The sequence below is a fragment of the Myotis nattereri genome (assembly GCF_964212035.1).
Source record: "Myotis nattereri genome assembly, chromosome: 17".
NCBI lineage: Eukaryota > Metazoa > Chordata > Mammalia > Chiroptera > Vespertilionidae > Myotis > Myotis nattereri.
The window spans coordinates 3711826-3735060 of NC_138092.1; the positions used below are offsets into that span (position 1 = coordinate 3711826).

The window sequence follows — 23235 nt, forward strand, 5'->3', positions numbered from 1 at the left end:
GTCTGGCCCTAGGATGTGTGTTTACATATTTCCAAGCTTCTGTGTCCACAGCGGAAAGCCCTTATCAGGACACGCTGGCATGTGTAAGCTGTGTCTGTGGACATCTCCAAGCAGGCCGGGCTGCGGTTAGAACGGGAGGAGGGGATGTGATCAGGCTGCAAGCCCCCAGCCGACACTCTCAGCGCATCCTGGTGAGCTGCGGAGCATTCACTGCTCCTCCAACAAATGTTTACAGAGTGCGGACAGGTGGCGGGGCATTTGGGATGCAGCGGGGGGACAGGACGGGCTAAGTTCTCTGCCCTTGGGGGCTTCGAGTGGAGCTGGGGATGGACCACGCCCGACACATCTTTGCAGCAGAGAATGTTTGGCGGCGAGAAGGACTAACTAGCCCGTCAGGTGTGGATGGCGAGGGAGGGGATGGCTGGGCGGCTGGCGTGGCTTCGGGAGAGGCCAGGAGGAGGGTCCTCCGGGGTTTGCAGCTGCCAGGACAAAGTGCCCCTGAGCACCGGTGGGCATCTGCGTCCGTGAGGCGATGGCGCAGTGGAGAGAGCGTGGCTCTGGAAGCGCAGGGCCCACCTCCTCGCTCTCGCTGGCCCCACAGCCCCCACTGCTCAGCGTCCCTGCCTGTCACTCAGCTGCAATGGCCCTCAGCCAGGCCACGCAGGACTGCACCATCAGGTCCAGCAGCCGATCGCTGTCCTCATCACCCTCCGTTCTCAGTGACATCCGGTGCTTGACCGCGGCTTCCTTTCGGAAGTTTTTCTCCTTGGTTTTGGTGACATCGAATTTTCCTGGCTTCCCTCCAGAGCTGTGCCCACAGGCGTTCTCTCCTGGACTCCCAACTCATATGCCCAACGGCCAAGCCAACGCACGCCCCAAATCTGGTTATTTCTCACCGGTACCTTGTCTCTCACCCCAATTTAATGTATGTGCTCGCTCCTGGGACCTCATGGCAGTGTAATCTGGCATCTATTTCCTTTGCCACTCCTCCAGTGTCAGTTTTCCACAGAGCTGCCAGAATGCTCTTACTTAAAAAGATAAATCAATATAATCACTTCCTGGCTTACAACATTCTAACATCAGCCCACTCCAAGTAGAATAAAATCACTTTTCTGATGGCTGATGATACGCATCTAACATGTCCCTCAGACACGTCTGACTTCCTCTCCTACCACTGCCTCCATTGTCCTGGGTTTCTAACCCTTGGCCTCCTCTGTCCCCCAGGCAATCCCTGCCCCAGGGCCTTTGCACTGGCTCTTCACATAGCTATCTCCATAGCTGCCCCTCCTCATCATGCAGGCCTCAGAGCACAGTCACCGCCCTGGCTTCCCTGACAAAGGACTTTCCTCCTTTGCATCACTTCCTCGCTCATGACTGGTTCATTTTCTTCAGAGCACTTTTCCGAGACCTGAAACCCTCCGTGTATTTGCTTACCCGGCACTGTTCTTTCCCTGGGACACCAATTCCACAAGTCAGGAGCTTTATCTGCTAGGTGACAACCTTCCCCCAGAGCCCCTGCATGAATATACGCGGGATTCTTGCATGAATGAATGTGTGGCTGACTCCTGTCCCTACTACTTGCTGTGGGTGTTGAGGGACAGGCCCCCTTCTCCGTTAGGCACAGTGGGTCCATGCCTGGGGCCCCCCACAACTTTAGGGGCCCATGAAAATATTTTCCTTTCCATTTCTTTTAAAATCATAACTAAATGAATGAATAAGGACTAGAGTAAAGAATCCAGCCTGTGTTTTCCATAACAAAGAAGGATCTCTTACCCTTTGGGGCAGCATGGAGGGACCTGGAGAGTATGATGCTAAGCAAAATAAGCCAGAGAAAGACAAGTGTCACACGATCTCACTCAGATGTGGAATCTAATGAACAAAATAAACTGACGAACAAAATAGATCCAGAGACATAGAAGCAGGGAACAGACTGTGGGATCTCAGAGGGAAGGCGGGGCTGGGGGTGTGAGTGGAGAGTGATTGACTGGGGAACATATATGCATATATGCATAAGCCATGGACACAGACAATAGGGCGGTGAAGGCCTGGGGAGGGGCGGGTGTGGGAAGGAAGGGGTCAATGGGGAAAAAAACCAAAGGGGACATCTGTGATACTTTTGACTAAAGATAAATTAAAAAAAGAACCCATCCTGGCTCATGTTCATCTTTTACCAGCGCCCCCAATGGAAAACATGGCTGAGTAAATAGTAGATATAATCACAGCCCTCATTAAGGCAGGGAATAATAAATACAAGTATGTATTTGGGGGAGAAGCCAATCCCACTGATCCGCAGGGCCATGGGGTTCATTAGAGGAGGGGGCGTGTGGAAGGTCCTCTCTGAGGGCCTGGTCGCAGGCTTGTGGTGGGTATGCTCGCAGAGCCCAGAGCCAGGGGCCAGGAAGGGTCGCCCAAGTGCTGGACACTGTCTCCTGGGCCTGGCGCCCTCTCAGGCCGCGTGGGGATGGGCGGGGCTGGCCGCACTGTGCCCACGTGAAGGCTAAGTAACTGCAGTTCTGGCTAAGCAGCTTGCCCAAATCCTCAGGCTGAAGGCAGGAACTTAGACCCATTTTCTGACTTCAGGTCCTGGGCTGGGTCAGACTCTGGCCCCGCCGCCCCCCCCCCCCCCACCCACCCACCCCCTGATGGACGGATTCCGCACATCAGCGCCTCTTTTCAGGACACCTGTGTGCTCCCTGGGCTCCTGCCTGGTTGGCTGCTAGGATCTGTCACAGAGGCTGGATTCTGCCCTGCTGGGGCCCGTGCCAGCATCGCACGCTGCCAGGTGCCGCTTGCTGCACCCCGCCCCCCAGGTCTCCTCTCCATCTGCTCCTGGCCCAGGCCGAGCTCTGGGTGAGGCAGCCGTTTCGGATTTTTCCTGCCTTCCTTGAAGATGCTGCGCTTGGAGGGGGAGGGGGCACATCGCGTCTTGGAACAAATGTGCTTCTGCTCATGCAAATGAATGGCCGGGGCGTAGGCAGACTGTCGGTGTCACCGTCAGGGAGGGGGAGAGAGAAGGGGAGAGAAATCCCACTGGGCGACTGATGAAGACTTTCAACGGGGAGCTGCCACTTCAGGAAACACGCTCACGCGCCCAGGACGGACCCTCCCGGCGTCTCGGCGGCCCTGACGCTCACGGTATGTACCTCACGGTGGGGGGGGGGGGCGGGGGGGGTCATAGGGCTCCTTGGGTGGGTCTCCGTCGGGAGGGGTGGCAGGTGAGTGAGGGTCCTGAGGGACTTGATGGACGCCCTCCTCACCCGCCCTCTTTGGTCTTTGGAGTTTGGTGGATTCCTGCTGAGGTGACAGGTGGGTCCCGGGGCTGCACTTGGGGCGGGGGCTCCTGCCCCTCCTGGGACTTCCCCCTGGAATCTGGACCACGTGTGTGTGTGGGTTGGGCTCCGATGGTACTGATGCGGGGCTGGCATGAGGAGGAAGCGTGCCCGTGTGTGTGTGTGTGTGTGTGTGTGTCTGTGTGTGTGTGTGTGTGTGTATGCATGTGGGGGGGTGTCTGCCACAATTGGGAAACCGGTCTCTGGTCAGGGGAGGTCGCTCACTGATCGGACGTTCTGTGCATGCCTCTTGCTTTCTCTGGATAATTCTCTGGATCTGGGACAATAGTTTTCAACACTAATCATAATAGCACAGTTACAGGATAAGTGAGCCTGGCCGGTGTGGCTCAGCTGGTTGGGCATCGGCCCAGGCACCAGAGGTCGCCGGTTTGATTCCCGGTCAGGGCACATGCCCGGGTTGCTGGCTCAAATCCCAGTAGGGGGTGTGCATGAGGCAGCCAATTGATGTTTCTCGCTCACCGATGTTTCTATCTCTCCCTCTCCCTTCTTTTCTCTCTCTAAAAAAACACAAAAATAATAAAGACCTATTTTAAGTGCACAAAACTACTATTTATTGAGCACATCCTATTTGCCAGACGGTGGTGCATATCTGAATCCTCTCAATATTGAGGGTGTCCACTAGTCATCTCCTCATGTTACAGATTGGGAAAGTGAGGCTCAGGCTCTAAGGCAGTGGTTCTCAACCTGTGGGTCGCGACCCCTTTGGGGGTCAAACGACCTTTTCACAGGGGTCGCCTAAGAAAACACATCTATAATTACATATTGGAAAACACATATATAATTACAGATTGTTTTTGTGATTCATTACTATGCTTAAATATGTTCAATGTGTAACAATGAAAATACATCCTGCATATCAGATATTTACGATTCATAACAGTAGCAAAATTACAGTGGTGAAGTAGCAACGAAAATAATTTCATGGTTGGGGGTCACCCCAACATGAGGAACTGCATTAAAGGGCCGCGGCCTTAGGAAGGTTGAGAACCGCTGCTCTAAGGGAACGCAGATGCTCCTGATTCCAATCCAAGGACACTCTGCCTGCTCTGCTGACAGGCAGCGTGGGGACAAGGGCCTGGGGGTTCCTCATCTCCGTCCCTCGGGCTGGCAGGGCCCTGTGGGCGCAGTGACCCTCTGCCACCACCGTCCTCACCGTCCTGCTGTCGGCCTCCCCGCTCCAGACAGTGTGTGAGGAACTGTGCCGCAGTGACTCCTTCCCCCATGCTCTGTGTCTCCCCTGACTGTGAGCTCCTTGTGGGCAGATGGCATTAGTATTCACACCCAAACTCTGAGCCCGGGGTCTGGCCCGGAGTAAGTGGCCTCGCTGAGTGTTGGGTGATAGGCAAACGGGCCTGGGAGCTGGAAAACAGACTTGACGCCCGTTCCAGGCCGATGTGTGACTCTCCGCGGTGCTGGCGGCGTGGCTGTGTCTTTCCACACGATCATCCTTCCACATAATTCACGTGAAGTTACACTCCCGTCTTTACACAAAAAGGCTGTTTTTAAAATGTGAATGCCGCCTTCATTTCACATTGCTCTACGTTCTCGTTTTTATTGATTTCAGAGAGGAAGGGAGAGGGAGAGAGATATAGAAACATCAATGGTGCGAGAGAATCATGGATCGGCTGCCTCCTGCACCCCCCACCCAGGGATCCAGCCCACAACCAGGGCCTGTGCCCTTCATCAGAATGGAACCCGGGACCCTTCGGTCTGCAGGCCGACACTTTATCCACTGAGCCACACCGCTAGGGCTGTGTTCTCAGTCCTTGATCCCATCGGACACCGTGTCGCAGGCCTTCCTCGGGCCAGCGAGAGGGAGGGAGCTCCTCTCTCCGTCCCCATTAACCTCTCCTGGCTCGCAGGCACCTTCGTTTATTCAGCCGTCGCTCTGCTAATGGACATTTGAGCTGCTTCCAATGTTTCACTGCAATAACTCCCGCGATAAATGCCCTGTGTGTCTCTCCCGTCCACGCGGTGCTCCTTCGCTGAAGGCCGACACCCCCGGTGAGACAGCACCCGAGGGAACAGGACAGCGCAAGGGAACACGAGATCCCGTTTGCATGAGCGATTTTGTGGTTGTTGCTCCTTCCAGTTCTGCTGCCTTATATTTGGCAGAGCCAGGCAGACGGGCCCCGTGGCCGGCGTGTGTGTCCTCACTGTGTGCCAGGCACTGGGTCACCCTCCCAGGGGTGACAGCCCAAGGGCCTGTCCAGAGCAGTGACGAGGAGGGCGGGGTGGGCCGGAGGGTGGGCTTGGCATCTTGCAGGATGAGCCGCATCCTAGTGAGGGGAGCTGAGGCCCTGGCCGGGGCAGGAAGTGTGTTCAGGCCGATAAATGAGCTCACAGCTTTTCCCTCTCTGCTGTGTCCACACCGAGCCGCACGAAACCGCATTGCCAGGCGCCAGGCACCCGCTCTCCTGGGTTTAAAAATACTGGCTTGGAAGGCTGCCTTTGGGGGTTCCCTGCCACGACTGGGGAACAGCGCCCCTTTGCCATCCAGCTGCCTCTCCTCTCCCACTCTCTGCGGCCGAGCATCCTTCATGGCACAGGGTGTCCGCAGGGTGGGACCTGGAGCTCCGGAGCCCCTGATTGGCCAGTGCTCACCGTTTCCCACGGGGATCCATTCCCGGAGCCATTTGTGGCTGTGGCTGTGGCTGTGGCTGTGGCTGTGGCTGTGCTGCTCACGGTTCTGCACGTGTCTTGTTTCTGAACCCCAACCCTGTGACCACCCCCCACACTCCTTAGAGAGCCTTACGCAGAGTAGTTAGTCAGCGATTGTTTTGTAAATGAGCGAGTAGGTCAATGATTCTCTATTTTTTTTGGTTAATCCTCGCCCAAGGATATTTTTTCCATTGATTTTTAGACAGAGGGGGTGGGTGGGTGGCGAGAGAGACACATCGATGTGAGAGAGGCACATGGATTGGTTGCCTCCTGCACGCACCCCGACTCGAGCCTGCAACTGAGGTCCATGCCCTTAGTTAGAATCAAACCCAGACCCTTCAGTCCACGGGCCAATGCTCTATCCACTGAGCCAAACTGGCCAGGGCCAGTCAGTGACTCTTGACCAAGGCCAGACCCTGAGGACCAGAGCCAGGGTCACACCCCACAGGGCCCTCTGAGGCCCCCCACCCCCACCCCCACCCCACCTACCTTCACGGCCTTCGCCCGGCGGATGAGCCCGTCGTCCTGTGAACTCCCGAGGAGCAGGTCGACTGTGGCCCGCGGCGCCCTCTGCAGCGCTCTGGCCGGAGCCTCTCGCAGGAACTGGCCGTCGAGCACCGGGCCCCAGTAGTGGAAGGGGCCGCTCACGGCCAGGAGCTGGTGGGTGCAGAGGAATGGCGCTGATTAGACTGAGCTCACTCTTTTTAAAGGACATGGGGCTGAAACAACTAGCAGTGTTGCTTCGCTAAACCATCATGGACATGGTGCCGGCGTCCCATCTGCGGCTTTCCCAGGAAATCAGAGTAAAACGACCAGGGACAGTGGCAGGGGCTGGAAGGTGGGTGAGGCTCTGAGCAATGACTGGTCCAGGGGAGCTTCCAGAGCCCCCTCCGAGGTGACCACACCCCAGGGGGACTGGGTAAGCCTGCGCCCAGGTGTGAACTGGGCGGAGGAGAGAGAGATCGAGGCGGGGCCGGTGGCCTGGGGCAGGAGGGAGGTCGCAGGGAAATGGGTCAGCCTCGGCCACTCTCCAGTGCAGTGGTCGCCAGCCTTTCGGACCTCTCATGGCCCAACGGACCACCGGCGGGCTCCACTGCTCCCGTGTGCTCCCATCGGGGACCTGAGGCTCGGCCCCAGGGCGGTTGCCAGTCCAGGCGGATTGCCGAAGGGACCAGGCCACCAGCTCAGACGACAGCAGTGGTCCCTGCTGGCGTCCCCTTCACTCACGTCAGGGCCAGTGAGAGACGGGGGCTGGGTCCTTGCAGGCAGGAGAAGGGAGCACCCAGCTGCCTGTCTAAGGCGCAGGGGCAGGGCCCAGCTCCGTGGCAGCAGCACTGTGACCCTCAGCACGGTCCCCGCCCAGGCGAGACCCTCACTCACATCACCTCACCGTCATCTCCTACCCTCCAAGGCCCACCCGCTACCCCCACTTTACACACAGGCTCCCAGGCACCCGGAGCTGCTGCACTCAGCACCCACGCGTGGCCCACCGCACCCTCGTGCGCAGCACTGGGGGCGGGGAGCGTGTGGCCTCGGGCCGGCCAGGTCTCCTTCCCAGGCCCGGGTTTCCATTTGTAAACATTTGGACAATGCCCCTTCCCAACTGGCACATGCGTGCCCACCTTGGTCTGGGCGTCGTTGAGGGCGTCGGCGGGCTTCTGGCGGAGGCAGGATGTCATTTCCTCAATGGGCGAGGTGGGACAGCCAACCTCCTGTGCCAAGGCAGCTGCCTGCTGCTGTGCCCGCTCCGGGCTGATGACGGCGGCGGGGGAGAGCGCGGAGCCACCCTGGGGAGAGAGCAGACATGGGGCTGAGAGTCTCCATCCCTCCCTCCTCCTGCTCAGCCCGAGACCTGAGGGCACAGTAGGAGGCCAGGACCCTGCCCGGAGGTGCCACAGGCATTCGGGAGGTCGGGACGGATCAATATGCCATCCACATGCTGTGAGGCCGTGAACGGATGTCCCCTCCGCCTCAGTTTCCTCGTTTGTGAGGTGAGCACGCTGGACCGGGTGGCCGTCCGTCTTCGCTATGGACTACGGCTGCATGTGGAGGCAAAGCGCTGACGGTGGCTGAACGGGGACCAAGATCCGAGCTGGGGAGGGGAGTCTGCGAAAGTGGCTCCGTGTCCCACCACCACCGCCGGGGCTCCCTGACGAGCAAGCCCTTGGCTCAGGGAAGATGGACTTGGGTGTAAACTAGATGCCCACCTAGGAGCCCGGGGGGACGCAGTCAGTGTGAAAGAACCGGCCAATCACGGCAAGTCTCCTGTAAGCCTCCAGGTGCCGCAGCGTCTCCTCTCTGAGAACGGAGGGTGGGCGCAGGCTGCCCGTGCTGGGGCCTGCAGGGGGGCTCTGAGCCCAGATCTGTGAGCGAGGGAGGTTGCGGGCTCGTGGTGGGAACCTGCGAGCGGCAGTGACATAAACGCCCAGCCAGCGCGGGCTGGGAGGTCAGCAGTGGTGCCCACACATGGTGGCAGGATGACTGCCCCCGGTTCAGCTTTCCAACGAGCAGGGGCCGGCTTTTCTGAGCATCGCTGCGTGTGCTCTGACTCAAGAGAACACACACACACAGTGTGTGCACACATATGCACACACATACACACATGTGCGCACACATGCTCGCATATGCACACACATACATATGCACACACACGTGCGTGGCCACGTGCTTAAAGTACTCCAGGTCAAAGCCCCACATTCTAAATTGTGGGCTGACCAGGCCGTCCGCGGCTGGGCTGCGGTGGGGCGCCGAGCAGGGGGGCTGCGGGGCTGTGGACTGGGGATGGGCCCTCTGGTGTTTTCTACGCCGTCCCAGCTATAAAAAGCCAGGGCTCCTGATGTGTGAGGAAGTGGTTAGAGGCGGGGGCTCGCGGATACTGCACGGTGGCTCAGAGAACTTTCCTCCCCGAGCATTTTGTTTTCATTGATCTTTCTGCACAAAACTTCCCTCTTCATGGAAAATCGGTGGTTAAAGAGCCAACAGCGGGCTCAGCCCCCACTTGAAAGCACTTGGGTGGAGACAGGGAGTTGGGGGAGGGGTGCTGGGCGGAGCCCCACCAAGAGCAGGGGCCTGGGGGCAGAAGGACCGGGTTCCAGCCCCAGCCCTGTTCCCCACGGACGAGGGGACCTTGGACAGGGGTGCGGGGCTGACATCCGGGGCCTCATCTCCTCATCTGGATGGGAGTGATAACCATGCCTCACATGCCGTGAGGGGGCAGGGCGGGCGGGCGTCCTCAGCCCGGGGTGGGGGTGGGGTGGGGAGGAGTTGGTGTTGCTGTTGGTGCCCTTGATGCTCACGGGACTCTGTGGGTTCAGAGGAGCTGGTCCTGTCACCCTGCCCAGTCACGCCAGCAGCCTGGGCCCTGGGCCGGTATTTTATCTAAATCTGACCTAGCTATTCAGTGGCAATGAGTTTCCGTTCGTTTTGTGTGTTTTCTGAACTTTAAAAATAGTGCAGGGCGAGACCACAATTGCTGAGCACTGCTTTTTCTCCCGGAGCCTCAGCACATGCGAGGGGCCTTGACCTCAGTGAGCCACCGGCTGGGGTGACCTCATGAGGCCCCTGTCCAAGCACACACAGACACACACACACAGACACACACAGACACACACAGTCACACACACACGCAGTCACACACAGACACACACACAGTCAGTCACACACACGCAGACACACACACACACAGACACACACACACAGTCACACACACACGCAGTCACACATGCAGTCATAGACACACACAGACACACACAGTCACAGTCACACACCCACGCAGTCACAGACACACACAGACACACACACACAGTCAAAGTCACACACACACGCAGTCACAAACACACACAGACACACACACAGTCACAGTCACACACACACACACAGTCAAAGTCACACACACACGCAGTCACAAACACACACAGACACACACATAGTCACAGTCACACACACACGCAGTCACACACACACAGTCACAGTCACACACCCACGCAGTCACAGACACACACAGACACACACACACAGTCAAAGTCACACACACATGCAGTCACAAACACACACAGACACACACACAGTCACAGTCACACACACACGCAGTCACACACACACAGTCACAGTCACACACACACGCAGTCATAGACACACACAGACACACACACAGTCACAGTCACACACACACGCAGTCACAGACACACACAGACACACACACAGTCACAGTCACACACAGACACACACACAGTCACAGTCACACACACACTCACACACAGTCACAAACAGAAGCGCACACTCACACAGATGCACACCCAGAAACTTACAGACACACACACACTCAGACACACACACTCACAGACAGACACACACAGATACACACACTCAGACACATACACTCACAGACAGACACGCACACTCACAGACAGACACACTCACACAGATACACACACTCAGACACGCACACTCACAGACACACTCACACACAGACACACACACTCAGATTTTCTTGAAACGGACACCTCAGAGTTTGCCGGGGGAGCCACTCATAGGCCTTCCATGGAGAAGTCACTGACCACAACCCGGATGGGGAAATTTCTGCGACAAATGTCCAGGCGGGGCCGGGCACTTCCTTGCCAGTGAGTCTGCAGGCCCAGTGCTGGGACGGGCGTGAGCCTGTCTCTTTCCTAACAGCCCCTGGTGAGTGCCACCGGCTGACACCTGTGAATGTGCTGCTTCCAGTGCCAGCGTGCAATCTGGTGTTTTGGCTGCGAGGGAGGGGGCGCAGGCAGGAGTGCCTGCCGGTCGTGGCGGGTGACAGACGGGGGTGCAGACCCCAGCTCCGACGCGTGGCTGTTTGATTGGGGCTCTTCCTTCATCTGTCGGGAGCGTGACGATGCTGACAGCTTCCGCCAGGGCCATTGTCGTGAAGAAAGGAGAGGATTCTCGTGGCACATGGGGCGCATTCAGAGTGCACGGGCTCAGAGTGCTAGCCCTTGCTCCTCATGTTCGGATGCTTAAGGCAGCACCGCGAAGCACATATTCACCGGCAAATCTGTCCACATATTCATGCTGATTTCCTGATAGGCCACAGAATCCCTGGGTCACAAGGGATACCTTTTCCCTGAGACATAAAAGTGTATTGCGTGATCTTTTCCCACAACGTTTTCATGGTTTCCCATGGAAGATATGCATGTGGGACTCTCTCTTGAAGGAACACACGCTTGTATTACATCGGTGGCATTTTAAGCTCTGATTCCGGGCCCCTGCAGCGGCCTGTTTGAAAGGGTCTCATGGAGGTAGAGCTCACGTGGCATAGAGTTCTCTCACTCAAAGCCCACACGCCCATGGCTTTCAGTTCCAGGCACGGAGCCCTGTCACCATGACCGCCATCTAATTTTAGAGCACTTTCCTCGTCCGCAAAGCAGCCGCGTGCCCATGAGCAGTCACTCCCAGCCCCAGGCCATCGCTAATCTGTTTCCTGTCTCTGCAGAGTTGCCTTCTCTGAAATTTCATGTAAATGGAGCCACCAATCGGAGGCCTCCTGGGCCCGGCTCCCTCCACTTCACCCAGTGATGGCGCACGTCGGCACTCCATTCCCTTCATAATTAAATTCCGTCCCCTGGCTCCCATATATAATATTTTATCTACTCAGCTGCTGGGCGTCGCTGGTTTCCCCTTTTTGGTGATTATAAATAATGCTCGATGAACAGCCTGGTCCATTGTGTGTGTGGGGGTGGGGGTGGGGGTGTGGGTGGGAGGGCATGTTTTCATTTCTCCTGGTTGTATACCTAGGAGTGGAATGGCTGGGTCAGAAGGTAACTCTATGTCCGACCATTTGAGAAGCTGCCAAAATGTTTTCTAAAGCAGCGACGCCCTGTTATGCGCCCTCAGGCAGTGCCTGCATGTTCCAAGCTCTCCACGCCCGCCCCACCAACACGGTATCCCCTTGTGCATCCCTGTCACAGCCCCCCGGGGGACTGGGAGCGGAACCCGTCACAGCCTCCGAGGGGCCGGGAGCGGAACCTGTCACAGCCCCCCCGGGGGGCCGGGAGCGGAGCCTCGCTGTGCGCTGTGCGTGTGAGGTGCATCTTCCTAATGGCGGATGGTGGTGCGCACCTTTCCTGGTGCGTACGGCCCTCTGTCCATCTGCTCTGGAGAATCGTCTGTTCGGGTCGTTGGCCCAACGCTAAGTTGGGTTGTTTGTCTTGTTGTGATTGAGCGGCGAGTGTTCTCTATATGCTCTGGATGCACGTCCCTCCTCAGACGTGTGGTCTGTGCGCACTGGCTCCCAGTCCACGGGTTGTCTTTTCACTTTCCTGACGGCCTCTCTGGTGGCACAGTCTGATACCGTGGAGTGCGGCGCGGCTGGCGGGTATGTGGTGAGCAAGGGCCTGGGTTTTAGAATCAGACCAGCCCGGGTGCGAGGTCTGAATCCACAAACATCTCTTACACCCTCTGTGAGCCTTCATGTTCTCCACCCGCAGAGTAAAGGGAGGGAACCGGTCCTTCTCAAAGATGCCAGCAAATCGGCCCCTCCGGGGTGCCCCTGCCCATCTCTTTAACATTTAACGTTAACGACAAGCAAAGCGAGAGAGACGGGATGAGGGACTGCTTCACCCCAGGGCCTGGAGTCCACCTGCATCCTAAATACACGTGTTTTCAAACCCTTCCCTTTCCCCTCGCTCCGGCCGCCTCAGGAGGGGTGCACCTCGGTGTGTTTTCCTTACAGACTTACATCCCCCCACTGTCTCCGCCTGGAAAGAGAAGGCAGGTGCCAGCGGGTCGAGGGGCCCGCTGTGACCTCACCCTCTGCACAGTGACCCCACCTGTGCTCAGGGAGCCTCTGCCCAGGGGCCCCTTCGTGAAAGAGTGACAGCCTCAGAGAGGCTCCGTGCCTGCCCCGTCACCCAGCCCAGCCTCCCCGAGCCAGAGGGACGGGTGGCCATGGCCCTCTGCACTCACCCTCCCTCCCGCGGACACGGGCCAGCATGCTCTCCACGTGGCTTGGCCACACGCTGGCCCCCTTAGCTGCGGGCATGCACTGCGGGGACCCCTCCAGGGCACCCCCAGGCACGGATGGGAGATAGGAGAGGAGCTGGCCCCAGCGCAGCCCCTTCGGAAGGGAGGTCGCTCCCCTGTCGTGTTCCCTGCAGGGCCTTGCAGCCCCGACCAAATGCCTGTTCCCAGCTGTCACCGTCGCTCCCGCCAGTCGCCTCTGTCACCCTGGCTGTCAGAAACCATTGAAGGGCTTGGCGCCCGAAAAGCGCTGCCTTCCCAGGCGGAGGGACCGCCCTTCACAAGCGACGCTGAGTGACGGCCCGGATGACGGCCGCCCCATTTCGCAGGGGATTTAAATGCAGGCTCCTGAGCTGCTCCCTCCGTTGCCAATGAGCAGTCACACACACACCCTGGGTATATGCTGCCTTTTAGAAGCAAGCCCATGATCATGACCGGTACGTGCCTAGATGTCTCCTTCTGGGTACTTATTCCTGTAGCTTCACTAACGACCCAATGAACGGGCGGGCCCGAGGCTCTTCCCCCAGCTGATCGGAGCCCTCGGCTCTGCCCTGGCCTGGTGCCTGTGTCCTCGGGCCTGAGCCTCCCCTTCCCCCCCCACCCTGGGCCTGAGCCTCCCCTTCCCCCCCACCCCGGGCCTGAGCCTCCCCTTCCCCCCAACACATACACACTCACTTGGCTTCCTGTGTTCAGATGGGCTCAGCATTTTCCTCTGCGGTGGCCACTTCTTTATGAGCTGCAGCTGGTGCAGGTCGAGCCCCACCCCCCTGTAAGGAGGACGTCCCGACAGCCCTGGGCCCACAATCCAAGCAGACCCTCTCCCAGGGCCTCTGTACAGACACTCCGTGCCTCTGGGACAGTGGCAGGCCGCTCTGGCAAAAGGCTAGGCGGCAGCCCTCCCCGCCTCCCCACCAGTGCCTCCAGGCCACTGGGCAATTGGAGAACCTCGCCTGTGGGCAGAGGGCAAGCCTGGGAGCTTGGCCCCACCTTTTTCAGGGGTTAAGGGAGTGCGGCCCCGCCACCAGACCCTGGCCCGGTGCCGTGAGAGGACCAGAGCCCGAGGGGACCCCGGCAGGACCCTCACTCCTGGTTCTGGCAGATCCTAAATGAGGGGAAGGCCGTGCGGGTCCGTGGAACAGTGAAGAGAACCCAGAGGTGAACCCAGAGGTGAACCCAGCAGCGCCTGCCCAGGCACTAGGAGGAAGTGGAGGCCACTGGGAAGGAAGGCCGGGCTGGGCAGCGAGGACCCGCTGAGGAAGCCAGGCAAACGCCAAGGACTCGGGGCAGCCAGGACCGAGGGGGACTGGCCTGAGGGTTCAGTTCACCAGCCTGTCCCAGTGCGTTTGAGAGGAGCAAAGAGGACTCAAGGGGCAAGATGAGAGATGATTGCGATCACTTCCAAGTCCAGACAAGATGCAACAGAAGTCACCCCAACAAACAAAACAAAACACACACACACACACACACACACACACATACACACACACACACACACACACCGAGCAGGCACAAACTGAACGTCCTGGCCAGCACTGCCAAACGTCTAGCCTGGACTTGGACTCTGCTCAAGTTCAAGGTTGAGCTGGACATCATCCCTCCCTCACGCTGTGGGGCCACGGCAACCTCGAGAGCCATTTCCTTTGGCTCCCTCCTCACTGGACCCCCCACGACGCTGCCCTGACTCACGGGTCATCCCTGGTCCTGTCCACGGAGCTCTGATGGCAGGACACATCTCCCAGTCACCCCTGTCCTCCCAGAGCGTGGCCTCCTGTTGGCCTGAGGCTTCCCTTTTCCGAATACAAGATTCATTTAAATAAAAGAATGCTGAGTCAGATGTAGGGAAGAAAAGAGTTTGTACATGAGTGCATGGAGAGGAAGCTAGGAAGCAAGTTGCCAAGTTGCAAAGCTGCAATGGGCCCTGCTCAGCGACCTTCCCCAGCTCCAGGAGGTCTGCTGACTCCTCCAGCACTCTCAGGAAGCTAAGCAGCCGGGTGGCCTCCCCGGTGGAGGCGGCAGGTGGGTTGAGCAAGAGGACAGCTCTAGTCCATCAACAAGTTTGTGCAACTCCCCTGGCCGCAATGGACAGTGGAAACGAAGTTTCTACTCCTCCTGAGAATACTCGGGGCCGAGAGGCCTCTCACAGATACACACGAAGGCCCCAGAGACATAAACATGTAGGTTCCGCTCCAGCTGGAGACCTCGGCTCAGCCACACAGACCCCCTTCCCCAGCTTCCGACGTGGTTCCCGAAATACGAACGAACTCCCGTGTCTGGAGAAGCAGTGGGGTCTGATGGCTCCCCAGGGAGGTTCATGGTCAGCCGCTCACCTTCCCCAGGGAAAAAGCAATAGTCACAAAGTGTGGGCTCTTGTTTAGAAGGCAGACCCCTCGCCTTCATTCATTCACTCACTCAGTCATTCACTCGTTCGGTGGCTAATTATGGATCACCTCTTTGGGGCAAGGCTCGGTGCTAGGCTCAGGGGTCATGCATGAGATGTGTCCCTGTCCCCCCAAGTTTATGCTCCACTTTGAAAGGAAAGTGGGTGGCGTCCGTATCCAGTGGACCCCCACTCTGTGCCTTGCACCACGCTAGCGGGTCTATACACCTTGTCCTGAGGACCCTCCAGACCTGGGAAGGAAAAGGAATAGCAGCACTACACAGGCGCACAGAGAGATGCAGAAAACTTTGCAAATCACACAGCTTCCAAATATCTCGAAGCCCCCTCTTGTTCCAGACTCCAATGCGCATGTCCTGCTCCCGTGGGGCAGGGAAAACTCCCAGGGGTGCTCTGAGGGGGGAGCAACTCCCTTTGGCTGGGGTTTCTGGGAGGACAGGGGGACAAGATGAACTCTAGGTGGGGCACTTCACCGGCAGGGGCTGGGCAGGGGTGAGGTAAACAGTGCAGAGGTGGGGAGGCTGTCTGCGTGCAGGGGGACACAGACGTCCCTGTGGTGGGGACCATAGGCAGCAGCCAAGCATCTTTCCCGGCTCCCGGAATCCTAGTTCCCCTTCCTCTTTTCCTCCTTTTGGGGTACCCCAAGCATCTCCGGCCCTGAACCTCTGCACTTAGCATTCGCTTTACCTGGTCCTTCTTCCTCTTGGTTTGCTCACTGGTGTCACGTGGGCACCTTACAAAGCTCTCTTCCCAGGTGAGGCCCTTCTGTCCCCACTCCCGTACGTGCTTGTGTCTCTAACTCGGCACCTGGAGCAGCGCCTCGCACACAGCAGGCGCTCCACGGCTTCCGTGGGATAAACAGTGAGTGAATGAATGAGTCAGTGCGTGTCCAGCCGAGGAAGGGACACAGCCTAGGCTCTCAGGGAACTTGTAGGCTGCACGGGATCTCGAAGGTCCCATAGGCTGAGCCCTCTCTGGATTCAAGAACGCCATCAGCGGATTATGGCCCGAGGGCGACGCCTGGCACGTCAGCAGCGCTCACTGCGCCTCCCACTCGCTTCTCTCCGCGGAGAGAACTTCACTCATCCCCGAGGCTGCCTTTCCAGCATCCAGCCGTCCCCACAATTACGCTGAAAGCAGGACAAGTGCCGTAGGCAGAAGTGGGCATCTGCGAGTACTGGACCCAGCTGCAAACTGTGGGGCTTACACACGGCACCCTGGCCATGTGACACTGAGTCCCCTTACCTCCTGGACCCTGGACCCTGAGCCCCTGGGACCTGCGGCCAGAGAAACAGGCTCCCTCTGTGTGGGTTAGGAGACCTGCGCAAGCCCCTGCTGCGGGTGTAACATCAGCTCCCGGCCACGTAGTGTGCAAAGTTAGTTGTCTACGTGGGGGATATTGCATTTCAGTAAAGCCTGGACTTCACTGATCAATCTTGACCCCTTTGGGTGTCCTGCTGATCTGTCCGTGGCCATTAGCCTGGCCCTCCTAGGTGATGAGCTGACACCCCCCAACACCCCCGCCCTGCCCTGGAAATCTGGTGCTTTCTGCACCCAGGGACCTGCGAGTCCCCGAGAGTCTGAGCTCAGCCTCCTGACTAGTCACTGGGCCAGGGCTGACCCCATCCTGACCCTTGAGGGCCTTGCTGGGGGCATCTCTGGCCAAGTTTGGCTCCAACCTCCACACCAGCCCCCTCCCTGGGCTCCAGCGCAGGGACATTTTTACGGGCATTTTCTCGAACTCCCTGGTTCCTGTCAGTTCCCCAGGGCTGAGGGGACATGCTGAAACCTCCAGGCCAGGACACATGGGCAGGAGCACCCCAGGCCACCCCGTTACCCAACACCGACAGGCAGAGCGGATATTGCAGCCCTGGTCCCCTGGCTCCAAATTCAGAGCTTCTCCCTCTGCAGCTCCGCCTGTCGAACCCTGTCCTTCACTGAACGTCCCTCTGTGGTCCCCCTGCCCACCTGCCGTCACCTCTGCCATCGGACTCAGGCTTCCTTAGGGCCCACGTGTCTGCCCCCCAAGCCCCCGAAGCCGGCAGTTCTTCCTACAGGAGGCTCTCAGGCGCAGGCGTGTCCGAGGCAGCTCTGCTTCCTCCCGCAGGGCTCAGCGAGGGCCTCTCCGTAGACAGCCCGTCCCCAGCCACTGACCGCTGTGGGAAGGAGTGCCTGTGAGCCCGCGGCCTTTTCTTAAATACGTCTGTGTTTATTGATGTCAGAGAGGAAGGAGAGGGAGAGAGAGAAACATCCATGATGAGAGAGAACCACGGACCGGCTGCCTCCTGCACGCCCCACACTGGGGATCGAGCCCACAACCCGGGCCTGTGCCCTGACCAGCCCTGACCTCCTGGTTCATAAGTCAATGCTTAAGCGCTGCGCCACCCCTGCAGGAGGGCCCCTCTGCCCCATTAACCATTTCCTGTCCTTCCCGCTGTCACCGTCGCCGATAGCTGCCGCATCCCCATCTTATCCCACGGCTCCCCCCAAAAAGTAAGCTCCATCCAAGAGAGGCTCTTGCTGTGCACAGCTGCACTCATTGAACAAATGAAGTTCCATTGAACGAATGTTACATAAGGGACTAAATTTAGTCTAACTCATGGCAGATTCTGGGCAAATGTTTGTGTGTGTGTGTGTGTGTGTGTGTGTGTGTGTGTGTTTTTAAGTTACCTGCTTCTGACTATGAGCTCACACCTCCTTTCTGCCTCCGTGTGAATTTTGGGGGAAAACTCCACGTATGCATCTCTCTGCCGGGCGCTTCCCCTTCTAGGCGAATGGCCCGCTCCGTCCATCTTTTGCAATGTTGTCTCTGTACCTTCCCAGGGCGCCTGCGCATGTTTCTCAAGTTGTCTGAGGAAGCATCTCTCTAGTACCGAGTGCCTTCTAAATTTAGAAGCGGCCCGATGTTTTCGATTCACCGTCGACAACTACACCGAGTGAGGTTTCTAAATGACTCTCCCTGGGCGGCCGAGGCGGCCCTGTGGGGCTGGGGATGCGTGTCAGCCGCCAGAGACACCGGCCGGGTTCCGTGCCAGGCCCAGCTGTGTGACTCTGGGCAAGCCACTCTGCTGTCACCTCTGTGAAGCAGCCCCCACACGGTCCCCCGGCGTTCCAGCCCAGGCAGCCATCCCCAGGCCGTCCTGCCGGGAGTCAACATCCCGGCAGCTTCCACCTCTGCCACCCACAATCCCTGAGGCCCCAGGTGCCTGCGCTCTCCTGCTTGAGACTCGCCTGTGATGAGTGGGGAGTGATACATTGCTCCTTTTAGAATATGTTCTTATTGATTTTAGAGAGAAAGGCAGGGAAAGGGACAGAGAAATGTCGATGTGAGAGAGAAACATCAGTCGGTGGCCTCCTGCACACCCCGCACTGGGGATCCAGCCTGCAACCCAGGCCTGTGTCCCGACCCACCGGGAAGCCAACCGGCGGCCTTTCAGGGCGGTGCAGGGGACGATGCTCGACCAGCTGAGCCGCGCTGCCCAGGGCTAGCTATCATCACTTTTTAAAAAATTTAAACCCATCGAAACGTTGAATGCACACGTGCTCTTCACCGAGATCCCTCCAACAGTAACATTTTGCCACATTTACTGTCTTGCTCCCTTTCTCTTTCTTCCTGGACTATTGAAAATTATAGACACCCGCCACCTGGCCTCCTGGCACCTCAGCAGGTGTCTGCTAAGAGCCAGCACCCTCGCCCACATCCCCACGGCGGCACTTCACCCCACCAGAAGCAGCGTTGGCACGGCATCATCGGACCAGTGGTTCCCATATTTGAGTGCCGCCCACCGACCCATCAGTCTTTCTGTCTTCCCAGTCCTCGTCCCCTGACCCAGGATCTAGTCGAGCATCACACAGGCAACATGACCTTGTAGGTGTTCGTGGTCGATGTTCACCTACACCCCGTGTTTCCTGACCTTCCCAGTCACTCAGGGGCAGCGCGCCCAGGGGGGCTGCCCGCAGCAGCTCTCGGCAGAGGGCCTTCGATGCCTCCATTTTCAGCCTCTGCCCATGAGGACCTGCCCTCCACAGGCTCTGCGCTGGGGCTGGCTTGGCAGCGGCATGAGGAAGCCGCGATAATTGGGAAACTCAGAAAAGAGAAGCTGCCGCCGCGTGGACCCAGCCAGCTCCAGGGGCCGTGAGCGCAGCCCGGAGCCTCCCCCGCCTTTTAATTAGAGACGAAAGGCGTCTGCGAGCCTGAGCGAGGCCTGGCCGCGCGGAGCGGAGCTGCCCGTGCACCCCCGTGCTTTGCACCCCGTGCTTTGCACCCCGTGCAGCAGGCCGCCCGCCTCGCGTCCTCAGAAGGGAGCCTGCTGGGCGCCCGCTGAAAACAGGAACCTGCCCCTCCGCGGGGCCCGCGCCTCCTCGCTCTCGCAGAGGAAGTGTGTGGCATGTTTAGCAACTGCTGCTCTTCTCGATAGCATGGGCTTGTCTACACCCCGCGGAGGCCCGGCCGCCCGCTCACTCTGCGGCAGCAGCAGCGGCTGACGGAGAGGCCGTGACGGGGACCCTCGCCAGCTACTCCCCGGGGCCACCATGTCCAGCCTTTGAAGGTATCTTGGGGGACGTGGGGGGGGCTGGGGGGGCCATCAGGACCCCTTAGACGTGCAGGGGGGTGAGATCTTGGAGACGGAGAGTCGCTCTGTGGGAACAGGCAGGGCAGTGTCTCCAGGGAGGCCCACCTTCCAGCACGGAGCCCGGAACATCGAGGCTCTCGGGGAGGGTCTGGTGCATAGCCACAGGCGAGAAGGGCCGAGGGCGTGGGCCGGGCACCGTCCTCCAGAGGAGAGAGTGCCGCTCCAGAACCGCCTGGCACAGGCAGGCCTCCTCCGGCGGGCCGCCGGGCTTGCTCCCGCCTCCCAGCACCGTGACCCCGGGTGAGTCACTGCAACTGCGTCATGCCTTAATTTCCCCTCCTTAAAGTGAACATCCCGGGGCCAGGTCCCCCGGGCGCTGGGAAGGTGGCATGAGCTGGCATATGCAAAGCGCCCGGCCAGTGTAGACACAGAGTAGGTGCTCGGTAAATGCTGCCAGGGAAGAGCGGTGATGTCTGAGGGTGCACGGAGCCCCGAGAGGCTGAGCTCCCTCCACTGCTTCGGGGAGCCTGGCTGTGAGGGTCATCTTTGGGAAAATGCCAGCCAGGCTTGATGATAACAAGCAATGACAATCAGAGGAGGTGGTGAGTGTGTGGGGCGGGCGTGTGGCAAGAAGAGGCTGGGGAGAGCGAAAGTTCTTGAAGAGATGTGGCACGCTCCACATTCTTTGAGGCTCCTAGGTGTCCAGAAATCCTGGTTGTCAGGGAAATGACCATGGCGTTGGGCTCGAATGTCCTGAATTGGGGTCATGCATGGGAGTGGGAAGAGGTGGTGTCCGCCACGCTGAGTGGCGGGGAAGGTGCGCTGCATGGAAGGCTATTTTCCTGCAATCCTCAGAATAATTCTTCAAGATTACAATTATTGTTTGCTTTTGACAAATAAGGAAATGAGAGCCAGCGAGGTTAAGTGATTCGTCCAAGTCACACAGCAGAGAGAATTACGCTCTCGGGACAGAGCGGTGGGGGTGGGCAGAGCCCCGGAGAGAGCGAGTGTGTGAAGGGGAAAGTGTGTCTTTGGAGCAGTGCGCTCCATCTCAGGAGAAACACACCCCACGTTCTGCCAAAATAAAAAAAGTGTCACTCTGTGGTTCGCTGTGCGATGCTGAGCTGCAGCCTTCTCTCGCCTGGGCTGTGGTCCTTTTCAGTTTGGACAGGTGAGCCCAAATCAAAGTTCTGGCAAAATCTCTTGTAACTGGTCTTCTCCAGCTAGGAGGATGCTATTCAGGAACGCGCAATATGTTCTGAAAAGCAGGCTACTGATAACCCTAAATCCCGTGAAACGGACAGACTGGCGTCTCTGTAGGCTCCTGCGTCTTAAACAGATCCAGCACCAGGGCAGCGAGACCGCTTCCTGGAAAGCCTCTAAGTCAGCGACCACCCCACCTACTCCCCCCTCCCGCCAGCCAACATTCTGGCTCAGCCGCCAGTGAGCTGTGTGACTCTGGGCAAGTCACTGTGCCTCTCTGAGCGTCAGTTTCCTTTTCTTAAAAAGACCAGCCTCCTCATGCGTCTGTACCAGGGGTGGGCAAACTTTTTGACTCGAGGGCCACAATGGGTTCTTAAACTGGACCGGAGGGCCGGAACAAAAGCATGGATGGAGTGTTTGTGTGAACTAATATAAATTCAAAGTAAACATCATTACATAAAAGGGTACAGTCTTTTTTTTTTCAATAGTTTTATTTATTTCAAACGGGCCGGATCCGGCCTGCGGGCCGTAGTTTGCCCACGGCTGGCTCTGTACCAAGGTTAAGTCATAGGCAATAAGCAGGAGGTGCTAAATGCTAGAGTGGCAGAGTGGCTACTCACAGCATTCTTCACCCTGGCCCTTGAAGGACACCCAGGTGTGCGGGTGGATCTGGGCAGTCAAGGTTAACAGCTGTGCTCACCGCACTGGGCCCAACTACATACATACACGCCCTCTCTGTATCTCTAAGTGCTCATGTCTACATGTTTCTCCACCTGACACGGGCAACCAGGCAGACGTGGGTAGGTTTGCACGGCAGCAAGCACATCGGTTTCCTAACACAGACAACATCTCCCCCTCTGCGTGTTGAGAGCCGGCAACATTATTTCCAGGGGGAGTGCGCTGCTTAGAGACTTAGAAATTATTCATTCCAGGAAACCCCAGCCAGCTTCCTGCATTCATAAACGCTGCTGGGTTTTCATCTTTCGCTTGACACGCAGCAAGCATTTGCGTCCGCCAGCTGCGAGAGAAGCTGGGGCTGAACATTCTTAGGAATTTCCACTGCGTCAGGCCAGACCCTTTGGTTCTTGTCAGCAACCTGAGGGCCCTGTTAGTACTTTTATCCATCCATCATCCACCCCTCCACTCATCCGTCCATCCCTTCTACTAAGAAATACACACCGAGGCCATACCATGTGACTGTCTTCCTCCCTCTCTCTCCTCCCTAAATGTTCCGAGGCAGTAAGTACACTGAGTCCAAACCACTTCCTCCCAGCTGGGAGCGAGCAGGGGCAGGGGGCGGGGCAGAGGCGGGGGGAGGGGGGCTGATTTCATGATGGTAACTAGAGCCACAGACAGACACTGTGAGGCCTCAGGGGCTCGGCAGCTCATTTCTGTCATCAAACAGCTTTGCAAAGTCACAGTTCCCTCCCCGGCACCTTCCAGGCGGCTGAGGCCGTGGGCAGAGGAGGACTCAGGGGTGTGGGGGCACCAGCTCTCTGTGGCGGGCACACTTACAGGGTGTGTGCAGGCTGCGTGCCCTTGGCAGGTTGCTCGCCCTCTCTGAGCCTTTTCTTGGTAGCATGAGGGCATCCAATTGCTATTTTTCAACGGGTGCTTTCTGACCTCCCAGGACTGGGCTGTCGCATCAAGAGGCAGGAGCGCTGGCTCAGCCCCAACCAGCAGTGGCTTTTCTCTATTTTATGTCTGGAGTTTCGGGGGACCTTTCTTAAGGTTTCCAACCAGCAGGTGTGAAATAAGCCGATGAGCGGATCCCAAGGCCTCCTCCACGAGGGTCTGGAGCCTGGGCTCTGAGTCGGGCAGGAGGCGGCGGGGGGGGGGGGGTGGGTCCCTGAGCTGGCTGCCTGCTCTCCATCACCCTGAGCTGCCCAGCAGCCTCCCTGGCAGGGCGGGGAAAGGAGGGCAGGGCGGGGCGGCGGCAGGCCTGTGGCTGCACCTGCCCAGAGGCGAGCAGGGAGCAATGTGGGTCATGGGGCAGGCGCACCTGCAGAGCGAGGTCAGGATGTGGTGGGGTGCCCCCGGAAATCCTGTAAGA

At 58.3% G+C, this 23235-nt stretch overlaps 2 protein-coding genes across 3 annotated transcripts in view; one reads left to right on the top strand and one right to left on the bottom strand.

Annotated features, from left to right (window-relative positions):
- TG (thyroglobulin) overlaps positions 1–23235 on the bottom strand; it is a gene marked incomplete at its 5' end in the record, with an annotated part of 153179 nt that overhangs the window by 10165 nt on the left and 119779 nt on the right. The window contains 2 exons of the mRNA XM_081111085.1: positions 6501–6668; positions 7634–7798. Coding sequence (XP_080967211.1) covers positions 6501–6668; positions 7634–7798 — 333 coding nt within the window. The remainder of the gene's footprint in view (positions 1–6500; positions 6669–7633; positions 7799–23235) is intronic.
- Positions 19577–23235, top strand: part of SLA (Src like adaptor) — a 28634-nt gene continuing 24975 nt past the window's right edge. Inside the window, exon 1 of one of the 2 annotated variants that reach the window (XM_081111235.1) lies at positions 19577–19955. The gene's annotated coding sequence lies outside the window, so the exon portion shown is untranslated. The remainder of the gene's footprint in view (positions 19956–23235) is intronic. The other variant, XM_081111236.1, reaches the window with a different exon arrangement.